Source organism: Podarcis erhardii (genome assembly GCF_964252035.2).
Source record: "Podarcis erhardii genome assembly, chromosome: 13".
Lineage (NCBI taxonomy): Eukaryota > Metazoa > Chordata > Lepidosauria > Squamata > Lacertidae > Podarcis > Podarcis erhardii.
The window spans coordinates 26,016,285-26,038,496 of NC_138502.1; the positions used below are offsets into that span (position 1 = coordinate 26,016,285).

A 22,212-nucleotide genomic window follows, 5' to 3' on the forward strand; every position below is an offset into this window, starting at 1 on the left:
TGTCACCTAAATTCTGCCAAAAACCAAACCAAAATTTGAGTCATGTGTGAATTTATTTTAGGGGGAAGGTTTCTGGGTCTGAACACACAAGTACAGAGATAGCTTAGTGGGAGGCCGATAGTTTCACCTGTTGAATTTCTCCCTGCATTGAGCACATTAAAGACACAAGGAGCACTGCCAGAAAGAAAAGCTTCCTTGTTAGTGAGACAAAGTAAAATTCAAAGCTCTCCGGTCCCCAGGAACTTACCTCGTGTGTGTTTCTGCGATAGGAGGGTGGTGGGGCAGCCTTCCCACTTCCTAATGCTTCCTCAGGTGAGGAGCCACCTGCCAACAGGAAAATATGTGTATTTATTACTTTTGAATTCCACCCCTTCCCCAAATTCCTCCAAGAAGCTCCAGGCAGCATGCATGAAATTACCCAACTATATGCCCCCAACAACCATATTAAATAAAGTTAAGCTGGGGGATATGGCCTTGTCAAAGGACACCCAGTAAGCTTCAGTTTCTAGATCTTCCTTGTCCAGGTCCACAGCAATGTATCTACTGTCCTGCAGGGTCTCAATAGTTAATCAAGTCTCACTGCACTTTGTTCCATTTCTTGTGTGGCCCAGGTGAACTTCAGGTGTGTGACAGAAGGGGTTTTTTGTGTGTGTATATCCCTCAACCGGAATCAACTTTGTCCTTAGAATCAGGGTGGCATACTGGCTAGATTGTTAAGACTACAACTGGAAAGGCCTAGGTTCAAATCTCCACTCAGCCATGTAGTTCCCTGGGTAACTTTGAGGTGGTCATTCTTCTCTCTCAGCCTAACCATCCAGAGCTCCCTGGAGGCAAAATAACAACAACAACAACAACAACAACAACAACAACAAATTTATTATTTATACCCCGCCCATCTTGCTGGGCTTCCCCAGCCACTCTGGGCTGCTTCCAACAAAATATAAAAATACAGTAATGCATCAAACATTAAAAGCTTCCCTAAACAGGGCTGCCTTCAGATATCTTCTAAAAGTCTGGTAGTTGTTGTTCTCTTTGACATCTGGTGGGAGGGCATTCCACAGGGAGGGCACCACTACCGAGAAGGCCCTCTAGCTGGTTCCCTGTAACTTGGCTTCTGTCAGTGAGGGAACCGCCAGAAGGCCCTCGGCACTGGACCTGAGTGTCCAGGTAGAACAATGGGGGTGGAGACTCTCCTTCAGAATGGAATAAAATGTGTGAATCTATGGTGCTCACTAGAGGCAAGAGTTTCTAGAGGCCAGGTGGAAGTGGCTGATACATCAAGAATGGCCATTCTAGTTCACAAGTACCAAAAGGTAAAATGTATCCCCAGTGGGAAAGATATAGCTCTGTGGCAGAGCATCTGATTGCATGCAGGAAGTTCCAAGTTTGAGCCTCAGTATTTCCAGGTAGGCCTGAAAACCTGGAGAGCTGCTGACAGGCAGTGTAGAGACTTAATCTCAGGGTCATGGGTTCAAGTTGCACATTGGGTAAAAGATTCCTGCAGTGCAGGGGGTGGGACTAGATGACCCTTTTGGTCCCTTCCAACTCTACAATTCCACGATTCCATGAAACAGACAGTACTGAGCTAAATGGCAGCTTCCAAATGTTCAATCTCTTCAAAAAGGCAAAGACAGGGACAAAGTAGGGAACAGCTTTTGTGCCCCTGACAGGTACCAGAAAATCAGGACAATTGGTGCAAACCCAGTTTCTCGGAGTTCTCTTGCAATTTTTCACAGCTCCTTCTTTTTATTTCCAGTAACCCTAATTCAAAGATTTGTCTAGCTGTTGTAAAGCCAACAGAATAGGCATTTGAAATCCCACTGTTTTCTTTTCTTCCTCCCACTATCAGAAGTCAGGACCTTCATATGAACTGAGCATAAAAGATAAGACAGGTATTGTCCTCCTGCTGTCAATTTCTGGAAGTTGGTGCTCTATCTATATTGGCTGCTGCAACTGATCTTTGAGAAAGGTTCTAGAGGGGGTTGCCAGGATGCTGGGTTTGACCTGAAACTTCAGGATTTTAGCATCATTCTCTGAGTCTCAAAAAAAAAATAAAAAATGTAAAACCACAGGTTGAGAAGCCAAACTAAAGGCAGCAGGTAATTGCATAAAAGCTGCAGTGTTTCTGTTTTAGCCCTATGTCCACCAGGCTATGAGATATCAGGCACAGACAGGCTATCTTGTCTGCCCCCAAACAGGAACCACTAGGTTCTGCTTCTATCTCATAAGGTTCCAACTCCTGATCTTCCAGGCGCTATCCAGGCAACCCTGCATTTCAGGACTGGAGACCAAACAGCAGCCTTTGTTTTTTACAATCTCTGCCATACCTTGAGTGGGCAAAAGGAGCCATTGTTTCGGGCTTTCGTGCAGAGTAGAGTGTGGGAGGCAAGGAAAAGGGTGCCCCCAACCCCATGGCAGCTCTGACTTACGTATTTTAACATTTAGCACCTTAAAATGATACTACACCAAGAACACAATGCACATCTAAATTATGCAGTTCTCAAAAAAAGGGCTCCAAATCAAACTTTGGTGATTTGATGTGTATAAAAGCATGGAAGAGTGTCAGCAATTTAATAATAATAAAATATTTGGCATGCATAGATCGCTTTTGAGCTGCGGAGATCCTGATTCATAGCTTACTCTCTTAGCCATTAAATGACATCACCTCTTTATTTATTCACAACTTGGGCAAGTAGCAGAATTCTGGATGGCATGCTAAATGACTTTCACCACCAAAAGGCAGTGAAGACCTTATCTTAAATTGATCCCTTATGATAAGTAGGAGCAGCCAGCATTTCCTGCCATGGTCATCCCATTTAGCATAAAGAAATAGCATATATATAATTAATATTTTGAAAATTGGCATATTAACTCCATGTATTTTGCCATTTGCTCAATGAATTGGCATTACGATTATTAAAACATAGACTAATATGTTGCATGAGCCAAAAATAATACGTTGTGTGAGCTATCAGCTACTAGATGCTGGAAGTAAATGACGGGAAAGGCCATTGTTTCTCCTCATCTTGTTAGTGAGATTCCAAAGCAGCCTTCCTCCACCTGGTGCCCTCCAGGTGTTTGGACTTCCAACTCCCATCAGCCCTCACTGGCAGAGCTAATGGCAACAGATGAAGGGAGTTGTAGTCTAAAACATTTGGAGAGCACCGGGTTGGGGAAGTCTGCTCCAGGAACATTAGTCCAGGCCTGTTAGAATAGACTGCTGGGTTCAGTGGATCCTTGGTCTGAAGCAAGGGTCAGCAAACTTTTTCAGCAGGGGGCGGGTCCACTGTCCCTCAGACCTTGGGGGGGGGTCGGACTATATTTTGAAAAAAAATATGAACGAATTCCTATGCCCCACAAATAACCCAGAGATGCATTTTAAATAAAAGGACACATTCTACTCATGTAAAAACACGCTGATTCCCAGACTGTCCACAGGCCGGATTTAGAAGGCAATTGGGCTGGATCCGGCCCCTGGGCCATAGTTTGCCTACCCATGGTCTGAAGCAAAAAAGCAATTACAGTCGTATCTCAGAAGTTGAATGGAATCCGTTCTGGAAGTCCATTTGACTTCCAAAATGTTCAGCAACCACGGCGCAGCTTCCGATTGGATGCAGGAAGCCTCGGAAGTAGAAGCGGACTTCCGAGGTACGACTGTATTGCATTCCAAAGTCTACCCCTCTACCCCTATTCATTGGACCAAGTACAGAATCAGATGTCACAAAGCTATATCTTCAAATGTGGGGATGAGTTCAAGCAAAAAAGTGTGTTCTCTCTCTCTCTCTCTCTCTCTCTCTCTCTCTGTGTGTGTGTGTGTGTGTTTGTGTGTTTGTGTATAAGAGAGCAAAACAGAGAAATGGCAAAGCCATGAAGAGTTCAACACCTCCATGCACAATTTCTTCACTTTTAATGGCTTCCACATCACTCTTTGGTAGTGACTTGTGTTTCAAGACACAGACCTGCCACCGTCACATTTAGTTCCACACAAAGTTGGGACCAGCTAGTTCCAAGCTTCCCCATAGATCCAGACTATGGTGTCTGCCACAATCACAGAGGAGTTTGCATTGTGGATGGTTCCCATGAGGCAACAACAGGAGCATCAAACAAGCAAGCCAAGTCACTTGCAATGGGGGGAAATCAAACAAGAAAACCCCAGTGAGCATCACCACCAGCCACTCTGATCTCTCAAATACCATCCTGATGCCTAATACAGATACCATTCAGGCTCTGAGGTTTAAGCAAAATCAACTTCTCCGAAGGGAAAGTATATTGGAATTTAAGTGCAGCCTCCCCTCCCCAGAACCCTACCTGACTAAGAGTCTGGAACTGGATTTTCATTGTTGTATGTCAACTGCAATGTACAAATAGGCTGTGAATTCCCTACAAAAAACCCACACCCTTCAGGATACACTACAAATTGTCAGTACCAAATATATCCCTCACTGTTCAAGAAAGAATGTTGCCCTCTTTGCAAATTGCAAATTGTGATGGTATCTCTACGACAAATTTCCCCCGTTCTGCCCATCACAATGAAGATTCAAACAGGGGAGACTGATAATTCTGTATGTGCAACCCTGGTCTTAGCTGATGGCAAGGTTTAATGCCACAGCCCATTAAACGTAGGATATAAGAATAGATTAAACGTAGGGTATAAGAATACATTACATCGTCCCTGAGTTGGTGCAGAGTGCATTTATTTCAGCATGTCCCCCTGTGGAAAATCTCCACGGATCAGGGGAAACAGCTTCCAGATGAGAGGTTTGGCACTTCCAACATGGGAACAACCGCCTCCATATTCAAGACCAAGAGAGATGGTGCTAAGTCCCCAGTGCCAGTCCCTTCAAACAATTCTGATTCTTTTCAGAAAGCCCTCACAACCCACATCCAAAGTTTCTTGCACACATGTTCACCTTCTTCCACACAAAAATGCATTTAAAAGGTCATCTCTGGCCATGGTACTGATCCTACCATTCATAATCACACACTACCCCCACCAACTTTATCCCACATACCCTAAAAAGCAGGCACAGTCCACTGTCCGGCATCCAAAAGAAAAGAGCTCCTGGAGTTTTGGCTCTATAAACCCCCCTTTTGGCAAGAGAGCAGGACACCTGGGCCCCACCCTCAGATTCCTGTCACAAGTGGTTTTTGTGTTCATAGTAAATTGAAAGCCACTCTAACTTTGCTGACAGTAAATAAAGGGGGCCTTGGGCTCCTATCTAGGTGAGGGGACCAGCCTGGAGGCTTTCAAGAGGTTGGGTTGCAAGAAGTGCTTCATTACCAAGCCATGACAAGCCCTTCAAGCTCACTGTTAAGCCAGGACACTTTATTAATCACCAGGTGAAGTTCCCTGCTGGGTAAGGTCTTGGTATATAAGAGGAGCACAGTTGCAGCAGACAGCACTGAGCAATAAGATAAAGCAAGTAATAGTAAGATGCAGGATAAAATAGAAAGAAGAAAAGCAGGCAAATGGGAGAGTGTGGTGCAGTAGAATTCAACACAGCATCTAGGGATGGGTGAATCTATTTCCCCCCATCTTAAATTCAGTTCTTCACATTCCCACATCACTTTGTGATTTTTTTTAAAAAAAGTATTCATGAAAATTCACCAGTATTTTAGTGTGCATTTCTCCTAATATGCACATTTTTTGCACACAATCTTCGGTAGTATAAATCATTTTTGCATGTTGTTTTCACTGATATATTCATCTACATGTACACATTGCTGGGCTGGAGAACTGCATGGCAAAATTCAGAGAAGGGCAAGTTTTCAAGGGTGGCTGGGTTTCTGTTCACACATTGCTTTGGTAAATGCCTGTTAGGTATGTTAGCCTTTCAGTGTGAATTGAATTTATCCCCCGTCCCTTATAGGGTTCCCATCTTCATTAATTGTTACTGTGCTGAAACTGCGTCTGTTCCAAACTTTGGAGATTGCACTGCACAAGCACAGAAATTTGCATACGGGGTGCAGAATTGAGATCCCCAAGGACCTCAGCTTTCTTGCCTTCCATCTGCAAGTCCCTGGTCCTTAAAATGACAAAGTATGGCTTGAAAGTGCCTGGATGATGTCTAGCAACTTCTCGGAAAGCTAAGTTGTGGGGAGGGAACTGAGCAGGACTTCGGGGGGGGGGTAGGCTTCACTCAGGTGTGTAGCAAGAAATGTTGTGGCACTAAGGCTGTGTGTGTGTGTGTGTGTGTGTGTGTGTGTGTGTGTGTAAATAATTGCATAGCAGCTAGAATCAAATTATAGACAACAATTAAAATTCAATAATATTTAATCTTACAAAAGTTAGAAACAAGTGCCTGGCATTTACCAGTCATTGAGTGCCTTTGGAGGAGAAGTAGGGGAACTTGCGTTGAGCAAGCTGAAATCCTTGTGTGAGTGGATGGATACCACCAACTGCCTTAAACACATCCAACCATCATCTTTTGCTGCCCCCTGTGTCTGGTCTGGAGCTCCTTTCCAAACCACTACCTCCCTCCCACTTCAAATCCTGCCTCAGAACTCCTTAGATCTTTGATTTATCCCCTTTAGTCTTCATCCTGAACTGAAACTTCACTTTGTGTAACTGCGTTTGGACATATCTATTACGTCCACCATCCCTCCACCATCCTTATTTCCATTGTTCAAAATGAATTTCTCAGCCGGCTGCACTTTGGGTCATGTTCACTCTGCAAACCTCCATTTGCACACTGATGGTGCTAAAAAAAATTATGATGTTGAGAATGATGGAGTCAGGCAACTGCCTATACTGAAACAGTGTTGAAAGGTTCTTCATATCGCTCACATTCATCCGTTCTCTCTCACACGCATACACACCAATAACCCAAAGAGCTGCTTTTAACCAACTGTAAACAGAAACAGCTCACACTCAATGGCTTCTGTCTTCATTTCAAACAAAATCTTTATTTATCATCAATAGCAGAAGCATTCAAGGAGAAGCTGAAAGCAAACATCCTTGTGGGTTACTGATTGCCTGATAAGGAGAAAACCCTCACAGAGCAAAATGTAAGGTGGCTGCTGTCCGGTATGGACCAGCTTCCACAGGACGAGAAGCAGAGGTCATAGTCCCAGTCATAAAGCATCTCAGGTAACCTTTAGCTCAGATTGGCTCCCAGCCCAGCCTTCTGATTGGCTGGAGAGTGGTCCTATATCACATAAGGGCAACCCGCACACCATAATGTGGCCCTTGCCTGACTTCCATGTGGCCCACAGTTCCCTTCCCCTGGTCTTTGGCACTGATCACTGATCAACACTTGATCAAAATTTGGTGTGTACACTCCTCAGCTATTCCTTGCACCAGTGAGATAGCCGGTGGGGGAGGCAGGGGGTAGGATTACTGCAACACCACTGTTCACCTTTCCTCAGGTGATTGGTGCTGGACACATCCAAGGACTGCAGTGATTGGCTTGCTCCTCAGCTGTTCCCAGTGCCAATCAGCTAGGCCTATTTACCTCTCCAAGGTACAGAAAGCCTCAGTCTTAAACATTTTGCCAGTGACCTTGAGAGGGCATGATTCTGAGCAGAGACACAAGAGAACAGGGAGGAGTGTTTAGCTGCATAGGTCTGTAGATCTTTATCCAGTGGGCAAACCTACACCATATTGCCCTGCTCTTCCCCTTGTGGGATTCCTGATGTTTTTCAGTTATTTCCCCCATATACATACTTCTGTAACTGTGGGGAAAGGAAGTCAGGAGGTGGGGTGTCACCATTTGGATTAGAAAAGTGGCTAGTGGTGAAAATGTTAAATATCTTTCGCTAATGTTCCTTCATTCTCCCAATGCCACTGTTTTTGTAAAAAAAACAAAAAGCACCCATCACGGCTTTCTTTCACATCTTCGCATGTGATGTTTAATTTTTCTCTCTCTCTCTCTCTATATATATATATATGCAAGTTTCTAGCTGTCACAGCTGCAAAGATAGGTTTCAAATCATATTGGCAATGCCTGCAGAAATAACAGAAGCCAGAAGGGAACTTAAAGGTAATTCTGTAACGTGCATAGGTCTGCACTCATTTCCATAAATTATTTTCATGGTGCACTCAGACTGCAGAATTCTTTTAAAACTTTGGTGTGGATTTTTGTCTGGTTTTTTCCCAAAGCGTTCTTTACAATTATCTGTGAGGCTGAGATTATTTCTCTGCTAATTACCCAGGAATTTTGCACTCTTCCCCCTCACAATTCATTTCTGAAGATGCCACCTTAATTGTTTTGGACAGTTATACCAAACCTTTAGAGTCTTCAAAGCACTTCCCATACAATCCTTATGCTTAATTTTAATTGATTTTATGATGTATGTCATATCCATATTGCTCACTGCTTAGATTGAAGCTACAGTATTCAACTACACAGTATGTATGAAGAAGATAAGAAGGACCTGCTGGATCAGGCCAATGAGCCATTTAGTTCGACATCCTGTTCTCACAGTGGCCAACCAGATGCCTGTGGGAAACCGGCGAGCACAAGAGCCCTCTCCCCTCCTGTGGTTCCCAGTAACTGGTATTCAGAAGTGTTACTGTGAAGTAAATTAGTATTATTCTCCCCATAGCGCAGATAGGAAACTGAGACCAAAGTCATACATCTTCCCCCAAAGAATCCTGGGAACTGTAGTTTGTTAAGGGTACTGGGATTTGTAGTTCCCAGGGTCCTTTGGGGGAAGCCATGTGCTTTCTTTTTTCTTTTTAAATTTTTATTAGTTTTTAACATATCATTTTCAACAGTCATTTAACATAATTTCATATCTTATTCAATTTTTGGACTTCCATCAATCACATCTGAAAATTTTTCAGTCTTTTTCATTTAATTTGCATTTCTTAATTTCACTATTACTTTTAATTATCTTAACTAACAACTCTCTTCATAACCTTCCTTGCAATAGATCTGTGAGGGGTGATCTACAGTTCCCAGGGTTCTTTGGGGGAAGCCACGTGCTTTCAATATATGGTACAGGTGTTACACAATGTTAGCTTGCCTAAGGTCACTTTGTATGAGTTAGTTCATGGCAGAGGCAGAATTTTTTAATTTTTATTTTTTAAAGGGAAAACCTTGTTTTGCAGCTCAATCTTTTAGCTGCTACACAACATCATAACTGCACTGAAAATGCCACTGCATGGCACTCACTTGGTCCATTGTCCTCACAGCTCTGAAAGTGTCCTGCCTTCCCTGAGGGGGATACCCTTTCCATCCTCCTTCTCCTACTCAGGTGATACGCTCTCCGGCGGTGACCAGGCCAGAAGGAACGACAGAAAGAGACACACACCATAAAGAGACGCTGGCAAGCGCTGACTTGGTGATCTGAAAGTACAGAAATGGGGGGGTGGAGGTGGGAGGACAACATGGGCCCCTGGTTCCTTGACTAGGGTTTGTTTTGCAAAAATTCCTCCACTGTCACAGCCAGGTAACACTCTGAAATGCTTTGGCGTGAACTAAGGGGATGCAGACCCTGCAGGGTATGGGCAAAGTGTCATTAAGTCACGTTGAAGGTGATTACGGGGTTCATAATCTGGTTGCTTTCCTACAAAACTTCTTTTAACATCATGCCTAGGTTGGAGAGTGCCTGCCTTTGGAGCTGACCTGATTGCCTTCTTGAGGAAGGGGTAAAGAGCTGTGCAGGGCAGCAATGAACACTTACTCTAAATTTAGAAATGTCTGAAAGGAGCTAGTACACAAACTGCTCAGCTCAGTCCCCTAGAGCAGTGTTTCCCAACCTTGGGTCACCAGCTGTTTTTGGACTACAGCTCCCATCATACTTAGCGAGCAAGACCAGTGTTTAGGGATGATGGGAAGTGTAGTCCAAAAACAGCTAGAGACCAAAGGTTGGGAAACACTGCCCTAGAGAACACAGGCTACATCCATACCATACATTTAGCACCCTTAAGGAATCCTGGGAACTGCAGTTGGTTAAGGGCGCTAGGAATTGTAGCCCTGTGAGGGTTAAACTACAGGCCCCCAATTCTTTGGGGGAAGCCTGTTGCTTCATAGAATCATACAGTTGTAGATCATCTAGTCCAACTCCCTCCAATGCAGGAATAGGCAGCTGTCCCATACGGGGATTGAACCTGCAACCTTGGTGTAATCCACAGCATGCTCTAACCAACTGAGCTATCCAGGCTGACAATGTGCTTGAAACGTATGATGAGGATGTGACTCTGGGAGGAGGAGAAAAGTGCTATCCTTCATTCTTTGTATCGCACACCATTCCTGCCCCAAGACAACAGGTTGAGGAATGGGAAAGCAGAGGATGCCAGAACTCAAGGCCATTGCTTGGAACACACAAACAGCAACCAGAAAATTGTAAGCAAGAGACATGGTCCAGCTCACAGGCACAACAACTATCTGTTCAACCCAGGCAGCACTGCCATTTACTACTAAAAGATTAGCATTGCGTTTTTTTGTGACTCTTGTTTTGCATAGTGCTTCCCATCATTTATTGCACTTTCTTTCACAATGACTTTAAGAGAGAGAAGCTTTTGATACTGGTCATTAAGATTAAAAGCCTGAGAACTGTATTTTGTTACGGGCTGTATTTTTGTTAGTTCCCAGGATTCTTTGGGAGGAGGCCATGAATGCCCAAAGCTATAAGAATGCTATAAGTGTGGATGGGAGCAGAGGGATCTGAATGAAAACAAGGTCCTGACCACTCTTTGAACCCTTGGTATAAACTCTGTGATAGAAGAGTTTCTCTCTCCTGCATGGTCCCCATTCTGCCCTCTCCCTCTGCAAGGGAAGAGGGATGTGAATAAGAACTAGGAATTAAGAAAGTGTGTAAGAACCCAAACACAAATAGCAAGCCTAACATGGCATGCAAAATGTGCTGGGTTTTATGTATTTTCATGTATGGTTGTTCAGAATCACTTTATGACAAGGGTACAGGTTTCCAGCAAATGCCATTGCCGCTGCCACAACCCAAATGCCACCACTGAATGCAATGCTAAGACGTATCAAGTTCAGGAATGCTCCAATCCCCATGGAGCATAAATCCAACATAGAAGACAACCTGTGGAATTGGGAAGAGGGCACAGAATGACCCTCTATATATACCAAGTCAGATCATTGGTCCATCTAGCTGACTGCCAACATCAAACCATTGGTCCACCCACATTGATTGGAAGTGGCTCTCCAAGGTTTCAAGAACTGGAGATTCCCAACACTATCTGGAGGTGTCAGGAATCGAACCTGGGACCTTCTGCATGCAACGTACATTCACTGCTACAGATCTTCCTCACCTCCCCACCCCCCTGTGTCTGCCACCAGAGACAGCTGCTTCCCTCTGCCCAATTCTAGGGCCACCTCTGCTCATCTCACCCAGGTTCTATTTGCACTGGGAAGGAAGCTGCTGATAACAAGTCAAGAAGGCGCATTTGGGGTGAATCTGCACTGGTTAGAGCAAGTGAAAATTAGAGGGGAGGGAAATGGCAGGGACTGAACAGCACTTTGCTCATTTCTTGGAGGTAGAGATGCGCTGCAGCAGATCTTTCAGAGTTTGGGTACAGGACCATTTAGGTAGTTAGTAACAAGAAACACAGGCGAGACGAGCCAAGAGATCCTTTGCTTATCCACTGCTTCCACCTTAGGTCATTCTTCTTACAGCAAGTTCAGAGGTCAAACAGTAATTAGCAGTTGGTTCACCTGAAGTAACATGCCTCCTTCATCCCTTCTCACACACCCCCACCCTGCCCCTTCTCAGTGCAACACAATCTCCCCTTCACACCCATATTTCTTTCCATCTAATATTACACATTAGATTGCTCACATGATTCTGCCTTTAAGAATTGCTTCTCTCATAGTTGGGGCCTGTGTACTGGGGGAGGGAGGGGAGCTGCTCTGGACTGGGACCCTGGCATGGAGCACAGGGGGACTTAACTCTTTGTCCCTGCTGCAGTTTTCCAGGGAATCCTTCCCATAATGATTTGCCTGCTGAGAAACCTCCCTGAGCATCTGCCATGGAGACCTTGTGTGTTGCTGCAGAGGACACTGAAATCCAGTACACATTCCACACTCCATTGATGTAAGAAGCAAGGAACTGGCCAGGCAACTATACTCTGGCTCTGCCATTGTCCTGAGTGAATTAGCCATGCTCAGTTAGGGAGGGCTGAATGTGATCATTTCTTTTTCTCTAACTTTCTCCTTTTTCCAACATTAAATTCAATTTGCCACATTTCTGCATCAGTTTGCAATTCCTCATGAATATTCACCAGCACACATTTCTCCAAATACACACATTTTTCTATGCACTTTGGCGTAATGTGCACATTTTTGCAAGCAATTTTTTTAAACCTAATGCATTTGTGCACCTTATTTTCATTAATATATGTAATTTGATGCACACTTACCCCCTCCCAATATGTGTATTTTTGCACAATGGAGAACTGCATCGCAAAATTCAGAGAAGTGTGATATTCAAATGATGATGGTTTTTTTTCTATTTGCACATTGTTTCAGGAACAATGCATTTGGTAGGTTCACATGAAAAGATGAACCGAAGCAAATTTCTTTCCACAATTCCTAGCTAGAATTTATCCAAGACACTCCCTAGGTAACAAACTGTAAGGAAAGAGAGGTGGTGGAAGCAAGCTCCTTTCCTAGGAAATATGTCTTGTCTTTCATTACTGATCTCCTTATTGAGGAGCTTCAATAAGCTTACAACAAAACTCCAAACATAGTTTGAAAACCCCAATACAATCTGAATTTCCTTGAATTAATTTAGATGTGAGGACACTGTAATTCAGCCCATGTGTTCCTTCCAAGCTGGAATGCCTGTCAAAGATGTCTGTGTTCCTATTTCCAGATTCCATCTAAGTCAGGCTTACTCAGGTACATCCTGAAAACTAAATTCTAGGTTGCTGTTTGCAAGGCTCCTGCAGTGTGATTTCTCACTTCATTGCTTGGCCTGTGAAAATCTTGTTTCTCTTCTTCTTCAAGGTCTTTGGATTACTCACCGCTTTCAGTTGCAAGGGACATGTTGGAGTGTTTCACTGCAGGGTCGTCGTATCCTTCAATATCAATTTCCCTCTGAATGTCAGCTTCATAGTCCTGGCACGGGAGGAGGGGGAAGAAAAAGGAATAATCATTTAAATACTCTATAAAGCAGCTATCAAGTGTTCCAGATCACAAACCTCTGTGTTAGCCTAACAGGGGTAACCTGACATTCTTTGCACAAAGTTCAAGCTCATTTTTAAGCTTCACTCACAACATTCTTATAGAAGTGCACTCTTTGTTTTTGTTTTTCCCTACCTGCGTCTGAGCTGTCATTCCCTTTGGGCTTCCGTTCACTCTTTCCGTGTACTTCTTGTTCTCTTCCTAACGCTCAGCCTGGAGGTAACATCCCCTGGTTGGCTGGATCTGTTGGAAATCCGAAAGGAAGATGAACAAGTTAGGAAGTTTAGGATCATGAACTGATAGATGTGGCTCTTTGTCCTAGAAGAGATAACTTAAGAGCAGATTGACTGCACTGCTTTTTTCTTGGAAGAAAACAGAAGCCACCTTTGTCTATAGGGTACCTAGAGACTCCCATGGCAATCGCTACAAGTCCTTACAGCCCCTCTGCCCTACAGTGAATATAACCAGCTGAATATAACCAACAGCAAACCATTTGAATCCTCTCTCTGGTTGCTTCAGATATAGCCATTTCCTTTGGAATTACCATCCTTTGTTTTCTCACTTTTTATGGAGCTTCCAGAAAATATAGGTCTCATCCCACTGTTGGCTCCTGGTGTTCACCTAGACCTGATTTGGGGATAATAAAATGTAATAGCCCCATAACTTGCCTAATGCAGAAAGGCAAAGCGCAGTGGCTCTGTTGCCTTTAATTAAACACTTCCTGTTTGCAGGTTTATTCTATTTAGAATCCAGCCTCTCTGCTCTTGCTCCCATCACGCCCGCAGAATGCTGTTTTGTTGGGACTTACACCTGGATCAGGCTGCTTCAGTTTAGCTGGCTGAGCCAGAATCATAGAAACATAGAGTTGGAAGGGACTCTGAGGATCATCTAGTCCAACCCCCTGCAATGCAGGAATATGTAGCTGTCCCTTTTGGAGACCTGAGATGGAGGGGCAAGTTATGCCAGTGTATGGATTTTATCTGTCCTGAATCTACCACCAATCAGTTTAACTTAATAACCTCAAGCTGCTTATATTAGAATATATTTCTATTTTAATGTTTTAACATTGTTTTACTGTATATTTTTTATTATGGGAATTTATTTTAGTATTTGTGTAGCTTGTTTTGAAACCAGACAATATACCGTATTTTTTGCTCTATAAGACTCACTTTTTCCCTTCTAAAAAGTAAGAGGAAATGTGTGTGTGTCTTATGGAGCGAATGCAGGCTGCACAGCTATCCCAGAAGCCAGAACAGCAAGAGGGATCACTGCTTTCGCTGCGCAACGATCCCTCTTGTTGTTCTGGCTTCTGAGATTCAAAATATTTTTTTTCTTGTTTTCCTCCTCCAAAAACTAGGTGCGTCTTATGGTCTGGTGTGTCTTATGGAGCGAAAAATATGATATATATATTCTTCTTATCAAACATCATTTTATAATCTTCCATGGTGTCCCATTCAGTCAATTAATTAATTAATTAATTTTATAATGAATGATTTTAGAGTGTTGTTTATGCTGTACTTTTATATTGTTTTATTGTTGTTAGCCGCCCTGAGCCCAGCTTCGGCTGGGGAGGGCAGGATATAAATAAAAATTATTATTATTATTATTATTATTATTATTATTATTTAAAAAGACCCAAATGCGTCAACCTTTCCCCATAGAACAGGTGTCCAGCAGGCCCTGATCATATTTGTTACACTTTTCTGCACCTTCTTCCAGTTCTATGATATCCTTTTTTTAGATGATTTGTTCAGAACTGTATAAGGCATTTCAAGTGCAGCTACTTTGCAGATTTATATGAAGACATATTAATCTCAACAATGCTAGCAGGTTAATTTTCAGTCTCTTTCCTAATAATCTCTAGCATGGGATTTGCCGCACCCCCCTAACCACCGTACACTGAGTTGAAATACATTTTCTGAAGCACTAGGAGGCGCTGTTCAGCAAAAGTTGCTGAGTCAGGGGGGCTGCCAGAGCCTAGCATACCAGTGGAATTGTCTCTGCTTAGTCACCTAGCCAGAGAGTGCAAAAAGCCATTGCAAGAAACCAGACTTTTCTTGATTCTGCACCCCCTTTGTGGTCCAATTTCCAATGGGGTAAAAGCAGGGGTTGTTCAGGGCCTCACTCATCTTCAGCATCTCAGCAAAGTCACTGTCTAGCAGAGCTAGCAGGCTGAGCTACGAACTAAGAATTTGGTTCAAAAATTGGGAAACCAATATTTTTCCAACTTTCAGTTCTGTTTTCTACATGAAAATTCAATGGCATTTCCTTGAGCCCTTTATCTAATATACATTTTCATGTATGCAATTTTTGGCTAAGATATTATTATAAATTAATCTTTAAAAAAATGATTTCCTGCCAACCCTTCACCACCCAATCAGGTTCAAGCAGTTTAAGAATGCAATATTAAAAACTGTTTAAAACAAATTAGATGTCTATACCTCAACCGAGGTAAAGAGATGTGTCTGCATAATAGCGGTGCCAGAAACACTATTTTTGGTGGTGGCAGGGGGGAGGGGGAATTCCACAACTTCTGGACTACCACAGAGATTGCTCTCGCCTGCACTGCTAGCCCCAACATTTATGAGGGCACAGCAGAACGGCCAAGAGGGAACCATGCAGAGGTCACAAAAATATATATTTTTACAAGCAATTTAACCATAATATGATGCATTTTGCACATTATTTTAACTATATTAGTGAAATTCTGCACCTTCCTCTAATGTACATTCTTTGTTTGGAGAACAACATTCAGGGTGCAAATTTCAAAATTCAAGTTTCAAAGTTGCATTTTCATTCACTATTGAATCATGGAATCATAGAATCATAGAGTTGGAAGAGACCACAAGGGCCATCGAGTCCAACCCCCTGCCAAGCAGGAAACACCATCAGAGCACTCCTGACATATGGTTGTCAAGCCTCTGCTTAAAGACCTCCAAAGAAGGAGACTCCACCACACTCCTTGGCAGCAAATTCCACTGTCGAACAGCTCTTACTGTCAGGAAGTTCTTCCTAATGTTTAGGTGGAATCTTCTTGGTTTGGAAAGTGCAAGTTGGGTAGGTTTGCATAAAAATGCAGACGCTGATGTATTTCTCCTGATCACTATTCAAACCTCAGGGACTTCTTATGCACACCCAAGCCCTATTCGCCCTGTTGTACCAGCCAGTCTATGAGGAAGGCAAGATATAATTCAAAGCAGGGCTCAGCAGGGCTTAGACCCAGAACCTGGTTTCTCTTGCCAGGAGTTCAGCCCTGGAATCACACGAAGCAATTTACTGAGTGTCTCTGGGCATGTGCAAAATCCTTGGCCCCATTGAGAAACTGCAATCATATCTAAGCTTTGGCCCCACCCCTGCAAAATTGGCTTCCAGTTTAGAGGGTCCCTGTGGCTTCCACATCGACTTGAGCAACCACAGCTCTCATTTTAAGAAAAGAAGCTCTATAAGAAATGTTGCCCTGGTGATGCAAATTATCAACTCCCCCCCCCCCGAAAAAAACCCCCCAGATAAATGCTAATCAATATGCACAAAGTGCTCCAGTCCACAATTTGAGCTTTTATGTAATACCTAATTTGGCTTTTTTTAAAAAAAAAAAGAGCTTTGAGGGACTGCATATTAAGTTAATGGAGTTCTATGGTACCACACCTTAGATAAACTTTATCTTTTTCCTCCTGCGCAAGCTGGGCTGAGCTCCTTATGCACCAGCTGATGGAGCTGCAAGAGCAATGCTGCAATGGACTAAGCCTCCTTGGGATGCTGCTGCTGCTGCAGAGCCCCCTTCATTGGCAAGTGTACAAAGGGAAGACTGAACAGGTGCATGTTGGGATGCTTTATAGGCACACGGTCCCATTTAAATACAAGGCATTGAATGTGAGTATTGCCCAGCTTTGTGAGTCAAGCAATTCTCCTGTTTTCCCCCCACTTTCTAATTTCTAGATGGGTTGATGCTCAGACTCCCTTCCACCCCTCCTTACACTGCCAAATCCTCATGCAGAAGACCACCCCACACCTCACTCCATTGGCAGGCTTTGCTTCTTCTACCTTCAGCTAAAGCCAGCATGAGCAAGCAACAGTTCCTTCCTTCTACAGTTCTCAAGCATGCCCATATGGAAGTTTTTCACCTCGTTACCCTCGGTCAGTGATGGCCGAACTTGGACCTCCAGCTGTTAAGGGACTACAATTCCCATCATCCCTGACCACTGGTCCTGTTAGCTAGGGATGATGGGAGTTGTAGTTGCAAAACAGCTGGAGAGCCAAGTTTGTCCATCACTGCCCTCAGTCATCATGCCTCCGTTTCCTTCTGCAATCTGGACTAATAGATGCTAAGAGATATCGAAAGCAGGAATAGCTCAGTGTTAGAGCACCTGCTTGGCATGCAGAAGGGCCTGGGATCATTTCCAAATGTCTCTAGGTAGGGCTGGGAACATTCCCATCTGAAATCCTGGAGCACCAATGCCAGCCAGTGTAGATCCGTTGGGAAAATGTTAGGCTGGGGGGGGGGGGCAGATGCAGCCTTCTCTATTTGGCCCTCTAGAGTCAACCAGCCTTTCTCAGCCTTGGGTCCTTAGAAGGTGCTGGACTACAACTCCCATCATTCCTATCCAACATAACCAAAGGTCAGAGATGAAGGGAGTTGTAGCTCAAGAATATCTGGTGACCCGAGGTTGAGAAAAGCTGCTCTAGACTCTCCCCAGGCCACACCCACTCTTCAGTCACATGACTGGGATGTGTCTTTGAACTCAGATAATGCATCTTGGTGGCCTGCATGGAGGACAGAAAGGGGTATGCAGAGAAACTTATGGTACATTTGTTGCTCCGCCCATGTTTGCCTCTGGCTCCACCCACCTTTGGCATGTGGCCCTTGGAAAGTTGCACAGAGAGGAGGGTGGCCCTCAGGCCGAAAATGGTTCCCCACTGCTGGTGTAGACAAAACTGAACTACATGAACCAATGGTCCAATCAATCATCAGGCAGCTTCCTGGAAACCAGCTGTAATCTATGGCAGATATCTCCAAAACATCTCTCGCCTACCTTTTATTTTATTTTTTTTTAAGAGAATCCATGACTTCAGTCAGAATACGCCTATTGCAAAGCCTAGTCATTAGACAACTATGTCTCTATGGAACACCTATTATATGCAACAAGAGCACCAGGCAGTTCCATTTCCATCATCTGATAAAAAGGTACTGTACAGCTGGTGAAGCTAAAAGGAGAAGCACAGCTAAAAAAGATCAGGCGTTGGAGCATGTTCCATGCAAATGTAGCTTTAGACACGGGCTAAAGCTGGGGTGCTGGAGGGACTACAACTTCCATCATTGCAGACCATTAACTGAGGCTCATGGGAGTTGGAGTCCAGTATCTATTACCACAGGTTCTCTATCCATGATTTTAAAGTCAGCCAGGGATGGGGAGAAATACATGGTGGTGCAGAGAAAGTGAAGAGACAAAAATCATCCAGCACCCCCACCCCACCCCCCCAAAAAATAGATCACAGAGTAATCCAATGGATTTGATAAGCATTAGGTTCAGGACAAGCTAATGAAAGCATTTCTTCCCACAACACCAATGTCTTTAACTTCTGGAATGAATTCCAATAACATTTGGAGATGACAACCATTTGCTTAGACAGGTTTTGCAAAAGGGAATATGAATTCACAGGGGATAAGTGTATCAATTATGAGAGGTTTTTTTTATTACAAACTTCCCAAAGTACTTTGGCCACAATGGATGCATTCTGCCTCCCTTGTTGGAAGCTGGAGCCAGGGAAGGTGCTGTTGCACTAAGGTCTTGCTTTTGGGCTTCCCATAAATATCTGATTGGTCATTGTGAGAACTGGATGGGTCATTGGCCTGATTCAGCAGGGCTGTTTTTATGTTCTTAATCTAGCCGGTCACTGTTCAGAGAGAGGGGGTTGGACTAACAGTCTGATCCTATATGTGTCTCCTCAGAAATAAGCCCCACTGAGTACCGTGGGACTTACTCTGAGGTAGGCATGAATCTTAAACAGACCTTTGGTCAGATCCAGCAAGGCAATTTCATTATCCTCATAGGAAAGCATCAACGGAAAAGAGATGCTAACTTCTTACAAACTCCTTGTTTGTCCAAAAGTGACATTCATAGCTCTTAAACATTGACAACCATCCATAAAGTATCTCAACATTTCATTACAGAAGGGTTTGTACACTGTAACCTCCACCCCCTCCTTTTGAAGACTAGAGCGTTGAAAAGGATGCTGTCGACAGCTTGCAGACCCACACCAGAAACAAGGAGCTGCACATCGCAAAGAGGAAACCAACCAACTTTTGCAAGAACACAAAGCAGGTTCCTTTCTTGGCACGAAAAGAAAAAAAGCAGTAACCTGCAGCTACTTTCCTTAGAAAGAGAGAGAAGCAAAGGTGGGACATGCCTCAGAAGTCCAAGCAAAGACCAAACAGCTGGTGGAGAAAAATTGTTGGAGGCTCCTCAAACCTCCTTGAGATTTTTTTGGGGGGAGAGTATTTAGATTAAATGCTCTGAAGAAGGTATGGGGAACTACAACTTCCATCAGTCACAGCAAGCATGGCCAACTGGGATTTCTTTGTTGGCACCAAGCTTCTCAAAGGGTTCCTTGGCCCCTTCCAAGAGCAGCCTCTTCTCCCTCCTCTCACATTGCTCTCCCTTCCATGTCCTGCAATCTCCACCCTCAGCCCCCTCCATCCATAGGCTCCCTTGAAGAACCAACTTATTGTATAAGGTCACCTACCTGTATGCTTGCAGAGAGAGCTTGATGGGAAGGCAGAGAAGGTTCAAGCCAGGGGTCTTTCTGCTGCTCCGTGGAACCCCTCTCTCCTTAGCGGTTCCCTACAGCCTGCATCAGGCGGTAATGAGACGAGAGAGCTCTCCAGAGGAGCTTCAAAGTCCTGACTCATGGCTGCTGCTTTAATCTTGCTGGGCCACCTGGCATCAGGGGTGTTCCTGGTGGGTCTAGATGCAACTTTTTTCCCGAAGGACCAGTAAACAACATTATCTGGAGTTACCATGAGGTGCAACCTCCCTGCTACCCATCCGTGCTCTTGAACTTTGCTGGCTCGCCCCTCCCATCTCACCAGGACTGGTCTCACCAACATTAGAAAGGTCCCGTAAGTTTCGAGCGATTCCTAGCAAGGCCACCTCTTCTTCCTCAATGAGCGCTTGGTCCTCCTGGGTCACGTTGCCTTCTCAGCTTCGCATCCTCGAGATAAACTTGTTTACAGATCTCAAGGGGAATTCCTCTGCTGGGGTGGAGGGGTGGGGGAAGAAGGGGGAACCCTCACAAATAGAGTCACTGGTGTTTTCCTTTTGCATTGATGTGGTTTTTTTCATTTAAAAAAACTTTCTCGTGAGGATTCCTCTTTTGGCTGGAGGCTGATGAGCACCATTCACAGCTTTCAGCTCAAATGGCTGCTAGAAGAGGAAAGTAAAGATGAAAGCAAGGCAGGAACTGTATCTGTCTGGACCTTATTAACTTTGAATGAGTTCTCACGGGTGCATTTTACCTACCTGTACTTGAAATAATCAGAAGCAGTGTTCTATTTAGAAGCACATACAGGTTGCATGTATGTCTGATGTATGCAAGGCCTCAACTGTCTGGCAAAGCTTCAGTTAAATGTAGAAGCATATAACTGTAACCAAAGCACAGGGCCTGGGGAAAAAGTAAAGCTCCATATATTAGAATGGTTTAATCAAGTTCTATGTAAATGGCTACAGTTCTGAATATTTTAGTGCACTTAGGGATGCTTGACGAATTCGAGTTAACGGTGCAAACTTGATCTGGGCCTCCCAGACCAATGCAATTATCCTTCAGACATCACAGTCTCGGGCATGAGCTTAAAAAGAAGAGAAAATAAGTTTGTTTGTTTTTCCAGTCATTTTCATTCAGTGGCTACCAAAGCATTCACAACCATCAGACAGCAGTATTGCTATAATAAAACATTACAACAAAACACCAGCAGAAAGTGTTTGAAAACCATAAATTTTCAGCTGTTGAAGGTGCTGAAGTACTGTGATTGGTGGCTAGAGAATGCTTGGGTGAAAAGAGGATCCTCTGATGGATGGTAAAGGCACTCAGCTGTTGGTGCCGGCCTAATCTCTACATAGGGTAGGTGCCACCACAAAGAAGGCCCATTGCCACATAGCTAACAAGATGGACTTCTGGTGGCCATGACACAATAAACAAGGCTTTCCCCACAGATCCCATTTAATTAATTAAATGTATTTTGTGATGGAATATATATACTATTTGAATAGTATTTTATGCAAAATATTATGCAGGGGTTTTTTTACACAAAAAAAGTTTGCAGACCAATGTGAAAATGAGATGAAAGGGATTTATGTACAAAATCATAGAATTGTAAAGTCTGTAAAGCCCCATTGCTGAGATGACTATGTTCAAAACCATGTGAGAGCAGCAGCAAAGAGGGAGAAATGTGGGACTAGATTAGGGAAGGGAGCACCTCAGCTGTCACGAGCCTCCTGTGCCTTGCAAAGGATTCTGGTAAATGTTCTTGGAAGCATGGTTCATTCAAGAAGGGAGTGGTCTGTCCTGTCCTGTAGAATCTCACACTCATCACACCCCTGTGCCTGCACATGTTGTTGTTGTTGTTGTTGTTGTTGTTGTTGTTGTTGTTGTTGTTGTTGTCAAATCTGTTATCCATCCTTCACCAGCAGGTCCCAGAACCAGTTACAGTTTAAAATCCAGAACTATAAACAGTTAAAGCAGATTAAAGTCACAGGAATCATTACCATTACCATTACCATTATTTTATTTTAATTATTTATATGCTGCCCATCTGACTGGGTTGCCCCAGTAACTCTGGGTGGCTTCCAACAGATATAAAAACTTAATAAAACATCAAACATTTAAAACTTCCCTGTACAGGAGTGCCTTGAGATGTCTTCTAAAGTTGTATAGCTCTTTATCTCCCTGACATCTGATGGAAGAGTGTTCCACAAGGTGGGTGCCACTACCAAGAAGGCCTTCTGCCTGGCTCCCTGTAACTTTGCAATGAGAGAAACATCAGAAGGCCCTCAGAGCTGGACCTCAGTGTCTGGACTGAATGACGGGGATGGAGACGCTCCTTCAGGTATACAAGGCTGAA

General features: G+C 43.8%; 1 protein-coding gene across 2 annotated transcripts in view; it reads right to left on the reverse strand.

The window, feature by feature from the left end:
• The window catches only part of SLC4A1 (solute carrier family 4 member 1 (Diego blood group)), a 44,111-nt gene extending 24,115 nt beyond the window's left edge, over positions 1-19,996 (reverse strand). The window contains exons 1-4 of one of the 2 annotated variants that reach the window (XM_081836448.1): positions 19,839-19,996; positions 13,233-13,340; positions 12,938-13,031; positions 248-324 (exon numbers count right to left, since the gene is read on the reverse strand). In XM_081836448.1, coding sequence (XP_081692574.1) covers positions 248-324; positions 12,938-13,031; positions 13,233-13,250 — 189 coding nt within the window. In that variant the 5' untranslated portion in view covers positions 13,251-13,340; positions 19,839-19,996. Of the gene's footprint in view, positions 1-247; positions 325-9,119; positions 9,352-12,937; positions 13,032-13,232; positions 13,341-19,838 lie in introns of those variants that run through there. The other variant, XM_081836447.1, reaches the window with a different exon arrangement.
• Positions 19,997-22,212: the final 2,216 nt, after the last annotated feature.